Source organism: Dendrobium catenatum, unplaced genomic scaffold (genome assembly GCF_001605985.2).
Source record: "Dendrobium catenatum unplaced genomic scaffold, ASM160598v2 fragScaff_scaffold_1105, whole genome shotgun sequence".
NCBI classification, from domain to species: Eukaryota; Viridiplantae; Streptophyta; class Magnoliopsida; order Asparagales; family Orchidaceae; genus Dendrobium; species Dendrobium catenatum.
In genome coordinates, this window is record NW_021319567.1 from 2,100,592 (window position 1) to 2,111,599 (window position 11,008).

The 11,008-nt window shown below is 37.1% G+C and overlaps 1 protein-coding gene across 1 annotated transcript in view; it reads left to right on the top strand.

Moving 5' to 3' along the window:
- Nucleotides 1–10,063, top strand: part of LOC110092296 (eukaryotic translation initiation factor 3 subunit L) — a 21,366-nt gene extending 11,303 nt beyond the window's left edge. Inside the window, exons 4-7 of the mRNA XM_020816791.2 lie at nucleotides 7,558–7,706; nucleotides 7,978–8,071; nucleotides 8,554–8,625; nucleotides 9,809–10,063. Coding sequence (XP_020672450.1) covers nucleotides 7,558–7,706; nucleotides 7,978–8,071; nucleotides 8,554–8,625; nucleotides 9,809–9,853 — 360 coding nt within the window. The 3' untranslated portion in view covers nucleotides 9,854–10,063. The remainder of the gene's footprint in view (nucleotides 1–7,557; nucleotides 7,707–7,977; nucleotides 8,072–8,553; nucleotides 8,626–9,808) is intronic.
- Nucleotides 10,064–11,008: the final 945 nt, after the last annotated feature.

An 11,008-nucleotide genomic window follows, 5' to 3' on the forward strand; every position in this document is an offset into this window, starting at 1 on the left:
GTCCTTCCTAGTTGTTCCGGGTCCATTCCTAAACACAATGGGGTACTTGGAGGGTTTCCTAGGAAGTGGACAGCAAGCTACAGCAGGGAAAAACACTCTAAGGGGACCCTAAATGGTGCTGGAAACTCAGGGACAGCAAACTACAAGGAGGGCCTAAGCAACCTAGACAACTAGTGAAGTGGCTAGGTTAAGGACAGCACTTGAACAAATGATAAATGAGCTTAACCACCTCTAAATGCATGCAGGAAAACAGTGGACAGCAAGCATAAAATGTAATTAAACTAATTTAAATGATAGCATGCATGCAACAACGTATAAAACTAGTAAAACAACTCCTAGGATGATGTCTAGCATGCAAAACTAGAGCAAACCATGATCTGATACCAGATGGTGCAGGACTACTTAGATGACATGTTTATGGATTCATGTGGGAATTGCACGACTAATAAATTAGAACAATTTCGGAACAAAATTACAAGCAATTTTCAAACGACAATTAAAACAAATGAGTGGATCAATTGCGTAGGCTAAATCACATGCTCCGAGTTTGAACTATCAAGATAATTAAGAAAATAGAAGCAATACAGAATAGTAGTTTTCAAGTTAAATCCCTAATCTAACAACGAGACGTAGGATGCATAGAAGATTACACTCAATTCCTACAAATGACTAGGCTTGGCAAGAGCAATTGAAGGCGCTTTCGTGATTACAATCATCCAATGAGAATTTAGATTTAGAAGAAATAAAATGCAAGTGAAAAGGAGAACCTTTGCTTAAGGAGACACGGAGATCTTCCACTTGATGCGTCCAACGCCTTCGTCCATGGTTTCCGTCGAAGCAAAATATGATACGTCTCTTGAATATGGGTTGGGGGTCTACTTCCAAGTGTTGATTCCAAAACCTGAAATTGTGTTCAGGTTCTTCCTCAAGAAATCTGAAATATTCCTGAATTTCCTCTCAAAAATCTGAGAAGAAACTTAGCTTTCAATGTTTGGGAGGAATGGATTAGAGGGGAGCAAGAGTATGGACGTGAATCACAAGAGATTTAATGGTGGATAGGAGTTGTGAGAGGGAGGGGAGAATACAGGTAACAGAGGGAAGGCCGGTGGGATTGAGGGGCTGGGCTTCTGATTTCCTAAAACCAAGTATTAATTTCAGGAAAGAAATTAAGGACTAATTATTAGGTAGGTCTCGGCTAAGAGAGGATCAAGGGTTTGGAAATTATTTCCTAAAGCTAGAATGCAGTTTTAGGAAATAATTGGGCAATGAATTAATAAGGGGAAACCATGGGGGCGGTGACAAGCATGGGAGATGAGTTGATTGATTGAAGCAATTAAGGATTCCTAATTTAAGATTTAAAATTAAAAAATAATTAATTTAAATCCTCAAGAATTTGAATTTCGAAATTAGATTTAAATCATTCACTTTCCAAAAATAGAACAACTCAATTTGGAAGTATTTTGAATTCAAATTTGAATGAATTTGAATTTCAAATTAATTCCATTTAGTCCCATTCTAAATTAGGAAACAAAAAAAAAAAGAAACAAAGGGGAATGGGGGAAGACCTGCGGCTAGAGCCTTGGCCGACGGCAAGTGATGGGGCCGTTGGGGTGAAGGGTCGGGTGAGGGTGCTTTGGCCGTGATGGGGTGGAAGGGTTTTGGAAGCTCGACGAGGAGGCAATGACAAGATAAAGAAGATAAAACCACGAACCCGGCCGTCTCCAAAGTTGGTGGGTGATACGCCAATCTCTCTCTCCAAAACTCTCCAAGAACTCTCAAAGGCTCTCAAACACAAGTGCAGGAAAATTCTTCATAATCATTCATTAGCTTGAAAATAAAACAAAGGGGCTTTAAATAACCTCATACACAAGACTCTAACTGACATGACATAATTGCCCTTAGGCTTACACATGACCATTCTCATACAAAGGGGTACAAAGGGAAATAAAATAAACACTCATAAGCAAATAATAAAATGCATGAAAACAAAATACATCGACTCAAAAATATAACGACTCGATCGTGGCCGTAGATCGGTGGTCACGTCGCTGGTAAACTCTCCATGATGATCTGATATCCCCATCATTCTCTCTTTTCATCCTGATCTGGTGGTATCCTAACTTTAGATCTTGGAGAAGATAATTGTCCCACTTAACTCATCCACCAGCTCAAACTTACTTGGCACCATTTCTTTATTCAATGCCCTGTTTTCAACACAAAACCTCAAACTCCCATCTTTTTCCCTAACCAGTAGCATGATAGAAAATACTTGAGTTTGTAAGTAATCCAAGAGGAAATACTTGAGTTCGCAAGCAACCCTAGAAATAATTGATAAAAACAGCGGGAATAATGTGATAATCTTGATGAAATAATTCTCAAACGATAGATTGTAATAGTGAATTCAAAGCAAAAGCAAACACAAAGCAAAGTACAATTGATCCTCAATTCGAGAAGAGGATCATTCTCTCCCTATCTCTAGACGATGAGTCTAGAGTCCAAGACGCCAAAGAAACTTCAAGAGAACAAAAGAATCCAAATCAAAGCATAACCCTAATCCTAATTCCCTCATCCTACTTAAAGCATGCAACTAGTTAATCAAACTACAATTACTAATCAGCCCTTGCCACCCTCTCCTTTTCCTCCAAGGAGTTTGAATTTGAACTCTTAGTGGACCCCACTCCTCTCCCTTTGTCTTGCCGCCGCCCCTTCCTAGAGTAAACTAGGACTGGTGTACTAGGGACCGGTTGTAGTTGGACCAGTCCACTAGGGACCGATCTAACAATACTGCCCTCCCAAAGAATCACCTTGTCCTCAAGGTGAAAATTAGGAAACTGATGTTTCATCCTCTCATAAGGTTCCCATGTGGCATCGTAGCCCGGAAGACTTTTCCACTTGATCAACACTTCTTTAGCTCTATCCTCCTTTTGGCGAACCCCCATCAACTCTAAGGGCGTCGGGTTCTCTGTCCGTGTGTGATACACAGAGATGAGCGAGGGAGGATTGCGAATATCCTCCCCACCGCTCCTGCCTGTCATTTTAAAGAAATGAGTGGACAATTTATTTTGATTTGAACGATGGGTTGCTTCGTTTGGCGATATCCGTCGCGAGGTGGGGCCGCCTTCGAAGGCAAGTATGTATGTTCTATCTATTTTTTTTTTCAGTCAACAATTATTACCAGCCTCATGAAATGGTGATGATGATTTTTTTGTTAATCTGCTCATCATCATGAATTATAGTATATGCTTCTCGATCAACTATTCGTTCTTATTTTTTTTTTAATTTGAGGAAGGGCTTTCTAGTACAATTTATTTAAATGTTTTTGAATTTATATTGAAATTAATTTTTATTTATAATATTATAAATTATATTAAATTTTAGAGCATTTTAATTTAATCTAATTTAAATTATATCATTATTATTTTTATTTCCTAGTATACATGAATTTTATATTACCCCAACTTAAATTAGATATTATTAGCTCTTTTTATTGTATAATATAGCTAATCATTTTTGAGCTAGAGCGTATACTTTAGGTGTAGGTTAGGTTTTAGATTTTATATTTAAATGTATACTTTTTTTTTCTGCCCTAGAATATTCACGACATTTGAGAGATAAAATTTAGCATTTTAGTTTTGTATGAAGATTTAACACACAAATATAATCACATCTAAATCATCGGTAAGTGTCATCAGTATCTCCAGGTTGGTTGTATAATCTCCAATTAGGGGTGTCAATTTCGGGTCACCGGTCGGGTTCGGGTCGAACCCGAAATTGACCCGGCTCTATTCGGGTCAACATGAATCCAACCCATTTTTGCAAAAAGGTCGATTTTCGGACCCGAACCCGACCTGCTTTGGGTCCGGGTCAACCCGACACGACCCGAATGACCTGGTGCCGTGAAATAGATTATTAATTTTTTGGTTAAAAACAGGTCAATCTCCGCTTTTCAGGTAAAAAATGGGTCGAAAACGGGTTAATATTGGGTTTCTGTGTCAAAAATAAGTTTTTGGGTAAAAAATGGGTCAATTTCGGGTTAAAGGGTTAACCCGAACCCGATCCAATTTTTAAAATGGGTCTAATTGTTCACCCCGAATCCGACTCGTTTCGAGTACGGGTTGACCATAACCCGGAATTTTCGGATCGGGTTCTAGTCGAGTTTTCGGATCGTGTCAAATATTGACACCCCTATCTCCAATGCCCCTTCTCAACTTGGATACATGGAAAACCGGATGTATAGTAGCCGTCGGTGGTAATTTCAGGTGGTAAGCTACCAGTCCAATTTTATCCAATATCTCATAAGATCCAAAGTACATTTGGACAAGCTTCTCATTCCTCCTATTAGCGACCGTCTTCTGCATGTATGGTTGGAGCTTCATGAACATCCTCTTCCCCACGTCGAACTGAACATTCCTTCCTATTCCCATCAGCTTGTTTTTTTATAATCTGTTGAGCTCTCAGTAGATGTCTCTTCAACTTCTCTAACACTCCATGCCTCTCTTCCAAGTACCCTTCCACTGAAGAAACTAGAGTACTACTACTCCTAAAGTGCACCAAGTGAGTAAGATCTCTCCCGTACAACACCTTGAATGGGGTCATTTTAGAAGCAAAATGATAAGAGGTGTTGTACCAGTACTTGACCCATGATAGCTACTTGACCCATAGCCTGGGTGTCTCCGACCAAAGCATCTCAGGTAAGTCTCTAAGCTCCTGTTGACCACTTCTATTTGGCCATCTGTCTGTGGGTGGTAGGCGGTGCTCCTCTTCAGAACTGTACCCTGTAATCTGAATAACTCCATCCAAAAATGGTTGAGGAACACCTTATCTTTATATGATACTATCGCCATTGGTACTTCATGCAATTTGACTACCTCTCTGATGAAAGATGAAGCCACTGTCACCACAGTGTATGGATGTCGGAGGGGAATGAAATGAAAATACTTGCTCAATCTGTCCACCACTACCAAAATCACCGCGAAGCATTTTGAACAGGGAAACCCATCTATGAAGTCCATGGATACCTCCCATACTCAACCTGGTAAAGCCAACTGCTGTAGCAGCCCTCCCGGCGACATAGCCAGGTATTTGTTCCTCTGACATACCTCACACCTGGCCACCATTTTCTCCACATCTCTATGCACCCCCTTTCAGTATAGCTCCGAGACTAGTCTCCTGTATATCTTCTGCACCCCTGAATGACCCCCAACAACGCTCCCATGAAACTCCTAGAGTAAGTGTGGAATGTGGATTGAGGTCCAGAGCATCACAAATCTCCCCTGGTATCTGGTATAGCAGTTTGTCCCCCTCCAATGAGTATCCTGGGTGGCTACCCCCTTCCCTTAAGTAAATTTGTCTTGATCTTTCCCAACTCATCCCTAGCACTCTCCTCCTTGATGGTTTCCCAATCTAGCATCAAAGGAATCGATACTGCCATTGTCTACAACTCCCCCATACATCTGGACAAGGCATTTGCTTCATTGTTCTTCACTCATGGCCTGTACTAGATTTTGAAATCATACCCCAAAAAATTGTACTCATCTCTGATAGTCGCTCCAAGATCATTTCTAATATTTTCTAACCAAGTTTCCTTCCAGCACCATCTCTGATAATCACTCCAACCAACTGGCTAAGTACTCAAACCTCTTGCAGTAGTCTGCCACTGAGCATCTGAGCCAGCTTGTTATAGTACAAAGAACTGCTCATAGAAGTTCCTTCCCTTGCCGGTTCGAAAACATTCTAGTAAGCACTCCTTGAACTATTTCTAGTCCCATATGTGCCTCCTCTGGTCTCTCCACTGATACCACAACAGCGCCTTCCCCTCCAAACATAGTCCTGCGGCTGTCAATTTCTCCTCCTCCATCAGTACATTGACAACGAAATATCTCTCCACCTTGTAGATCCACCCATATATGTCCTCTCCTTCAAAGATGGGTATCTTCAGCTTCCTCACCTTCTGATCTCCCTCGTTTCCCCTTATGCCTCTATAGTTTCCCCTTTCCCAAATACCTGGCCCTCCACAAGTGTCCTGATCTTCCCTCATACGTTCATACACTAACTCTTCTTCGCTTCATCCCCTCTTTTCTTCAAAATTAGCACCCTTTCTTCCATATTCCCCTTCTTTTCTTTCCCAACCAACACCCTTTGATTCATGCCCCTCATACCCATGCCCCTCCCTCCATCCCTTCCACCTCTTTCCTCCATGATTTCCACCTCATCATCCCTCCCAAGAAACTCAGTATTTATTTTTCTCCCCGCCGGTCCTTTTGCCTCCGATGCTGCCGTTTAGATTTGATTTTCCAATATCTTCTTCACCATCTCATGAAGATCAAAAACCTTGCCTTCCACAGATGAAACATTGTCTTCTACGGATGAAATTCTATCTTCCACAGTTGCTTTGATTTGACTCATTTTTTCTTCAAGGCATTCCTCCAATGCATTTACCTTTTTTGCCGCCATCCACAATTTTTGTAGGTTAAAAAAATCTGGATTTTGATCAAAAACAGTAAAAAATTCTTTAAAACAGCAAAAAATTCTTTGTTCCGGCCGAAAATCACTGCTGATTTTTTAGAAATTACCCCACAATTGGTCCCAAAATCCGCTTTGATACCAATTTGTTAGGAAGTACTTGAGAAATCCAAGTAATTCCTAACAAGAGAGATGAAAACAACAAACGAACAAGATTTAGATGGAAAATTTCAGCAAAAAACAGCACCTTTGATTGAAGGAAATCAAATAAACGAAGAAATCAAACAAGATACAATTGATCCTTAATTCGAGAGGAGGATCTTCTCTCCCAACCCGCAGATGAAATCTAGGGCCCAATACTCCAAAACAAGAACTCCCAAAACCAGCCACAAAACATGCATAAACCTAACCCTAAACCACTCATACTATTTAATACATTAATTCCCTAATTCAATTCTTAATTCAAACTTCCCTCCCATGCCTAGCTGCCCCCCTATTTCTCTAATTGGCTCCTAGTGGGGCCCATTTGATTGGGCGACAATAGCAGGAAAGGAGGCGGCATTAGTCTGCCTCCTGTAAACGAGAGCCGGCCCTTGGGCTGGCTGGGCCGATTCATGCTGAACTGGCATAACATTTGATTACTCGTCATAAGAATAATATCAATAAATAATTCATAAAGGGTTGCATTTTAAGATTCCACGATTGATATATCAATTATAATAAAAAATGCTTGCTCCATTTCACATTTATTCATAGTTTCAATCTTTATTAGTTTATGTTCAACTATGATCCCATGCTAATTTTACTTTAAAATAATTTTAGACATATGTTCATGTTCATGAACATAGTCTAACGTGATTGCAGATTCAGATTCATATGTAGTCATATATATTCATATTGTAACTGCTGATCTTCTATTGTTTTTAATATATTCTTAAAAGAATACTCATGCACTATATTTTCTTCAACGACATCAGATTTCACCATACTTGATTTTTATATTGGTGTGTGTTTGACATGCTTCAGAGGAGATGATATTAATTTTTCTTTGGGGATATTGATAATGGTACTGATCTTTACCTTGTTTTACTTTAGGATGCATACAGGTTGCAGTTGAAGCTGTTTCTGTATGAAGTGAAGCAACAGCAACTTCTTGCTGGCGTTCGCAATTACCTGAAATTGTACTCGACCATATCTATTGCAAAGCTTGCTACCTATATGGAAGTGGATGAAGCTACTTTGAGGTTTTTTTTTTTTTTTTTTTTTTTTTTTGCTTCTGGATTGACAGTAACTCTTTTGACATCTGTGAAGTTCCCTTCAAACATAAATTATTTCTTGATATGATTTCAAATTTGTGTTATGATGTCGGGATCAATCATATAAGATATTTAATATCACGCTTAGTCCTTGCAATTGTGTTATTAGTTAAGGCTTCATGCAACCTTCTGATTTGTGTTTGTCAATTAATTAATTCTGCTGATGGTTCTTCTAACAATTTTTTTAAAAATCTTACAGGACTATTTTAATGACATACAAACATAAAATGCATGCTGTTGATAGTGATGGAAAGATCATCTGCAATTCTGATTTGGATTTCCACATTATTGATGTAAGTTCTCTTTTTGAATTCAAGCTTCCAGAAGTAACAAATCCTTTGATGTTCCATATGGAAAAGTTGTGAAAAATATTTAGATCTCTGTTATCTTTCAGTTGATATTAGAATTGTTGATAATTATGGTCTAACGTTTTGATCGTATTATTATTAATATGAATGTATTAAACTATTGACCATAATATTAGCAAGATTTTAAGATGAACTATATTCATCAAATAGACAAATACATGATCTAATGATTGGTTTGGTACTGAAATTGATTTTTACAAATTTGAGCTTTTATATTTTGAAAGAGTTGAGACCCAAAACGCCCCTTTGGTTTGTAAAGGGCAATACAACTGGTCACTGATCTTGCGATCCATTTTAACAAATACTTTTGGAAACGTGCACATTTTTTGTTCCCTTTGTAAACATTTCTATTGAAGTTCTTTGCTTTTGTTTTCATTCTACTTTATCTGATAGTTCGTTGAATGCAGGACATTATTCATGTTATTGACCCAAAGGCACGAAAGTTGCATGGCGATTACTTTTTGCGTCAAATCTTAAAGGTTAGTAGAAACCTCACCATTGCTTTCCCTGGTTTCCATAGTAGTTGTACTTCATGGGAAAAAATTGGTATATGATATTCTGATTAAATTTTAGAAGAATTGATTTTAAAATCATTGAATTTATTTTGAAATGAGTATAATATAGTAATTGATTGATTGTTCATATATAACACATGATAAAACAATTTCAATAATTTTAAATTCATCTCTTTGACATGGCAGAAATCTGCAGGTTTAGGATTGCCCGGCTAACTTCTAGTGAGGATTGATTTTAAAATCATTGAATTTGTTTTGATAGAACTATGATATAATAATTGATTACATGTATCTTAAAGTAAATCTAATATTTGTCAAATACATTTGACATGGCATAAATCTGCATAAGGCGCTAGAATATCTGGACCAAATTTCAGTAATGACTGATTTTAAAATCATTAGATTTGAAATAGATGTGAATATTATTAGTAGAATTCAAGTTGGATGGTTGAAGTAGAGGAATGCATTGGACTTATTGTGTGATAGAAAAGTTCCCCTCAAACTTAAGGGAAAATTCTATAAGAAGGTGTTTAGACTTGCACTGCCTTATGGTGCATAATGTTGTCCATTAAAAGAGAAGCATAATAATAAGTTAAGTGTTGCAGAGATGAGGATGCTCCAGTGGATGAGTGGCTTTACTCTTTTAGAGACAGGATAAGAAATGAGCATATACGTGAAAAGGTTGGAGTAGCTCCAGTGGAAGATAAAATTAGAGAGTCGTCTTTTAGATGGTTTGGTCACATAAAACGGCGGTCTTCTGATGACCCAGTTAGGAAAGTAGATATATTAGATTTGACTTATGTTAATAAGGATAGATGTAGACCTAAAAGACTTGGTTTGAAAATATTAGAAATGATCTTTTTTTATTAGGTTTAAGTGAAAATTTAACTTTTAACATGTCACAATGGAGAAAAATGATTCATATAGCCGACCCCACATAGTGGGATGAAGGCTTGATGTTGTTGTTGTAGATTTGTTTTTAAATAAGTGCAAATATAATATAATTGATTTATTAGTGACATATAGCACTCATCTTAAAATAAATTCAAACGTTATTGTAATGCATTCCTTTGAATGGCAGAAATCTGCATGAGCCAAACCAAAACTATTCCTAATTTAGTTACTCGCCTCTTTTGATGAGTTGCAGTTTGAGGAGATCATTGCTGAATTGGACAGAGTAAAGCTGGACTAGGTTTGCTAGAGGTTTCTGGAGTTCCTGCTGGTAGAAATGATGCTAAATTATTCCTTAGCTGTTCAATGATGGCAAGTTCTTGCCTTTAGCAATTTCATCGGTACAATTTTTTTTTTTGCTTCTATGTTTTGCATTCGGCTGTAGTGATATAAAGTCCAAATCAATTTGATTTTTTAGTCTTTATTTACATCAGAGAATTCACCTTATAAATCTACTTTTCACAAGCTGACACTTTTAGGCTTCGTTTGAGACGTTTTTTTTTTATTGTTTCTTAAATTTTTTATAAAAAATTCTGTTTTAGAAAGCAATAAAAAAATCGTACCAAACGAAGCCTTACACTTTCTAATTAATGAGTTTGGCATGCTATAGTGAGTCTTGGACCATTGATTAATGAGGACATTGGCTTAAATAGATGCAAACTATGTAGTAAATTATTGATAAATTTACAAAATTATAATTATTATTTAACAAGTAAATTAATAAAATTGGGTTTTGAAACACATTGAGATTTTCTAAATCAACTTTAAATTTGAAATTCAGAAGAAAGTTAATGCTTGATTTTTTTTTTTAAACCGTTGAGAAATATGTGAAGGTGTTATAAAATTTAAAATTTTGACTTCTTTGTAGAAATTAATTACACCCAGTACACTTACATGTATCTTGTAACTTCATCATTTGAAAATTCCATAGTAGTATGCTATATTGACGAGGGCATTCATCTTCAAAAGAACTTTTTTGAGGAAAATTCTGTTTGCTGGAAGAAATATTTGAACTTGATTTGAGCTTAGAGCTTTGGTTGTTCTTGGCTCAAGTTAATTTAATTTTAATATAATTTTATTCAAGTCAGTTAGTCTTTCATAAGCTCAAATCAAGTTCTGAGCCAAGAGAAGAACCATTACCAAGAGCAACTGATAAGGATAATAATGCACCATTCTTTCACAATAACACAATAATAATACAAAATTATTTTGGGCGGATGTTGGACAACATTTATAGATCAATCAGAACGCTTAATGTCATTTTTTTTCGCTTAATACCGGTGCTTGATATTGCCATATACTCGATGATTGATCTCAATCATTCGGTGTCCGTACAGAATAATTTTTCCCGTAACCTTGAGGTGAAAAAAAAAGGAAAAATGCTCCCAAATTTAGT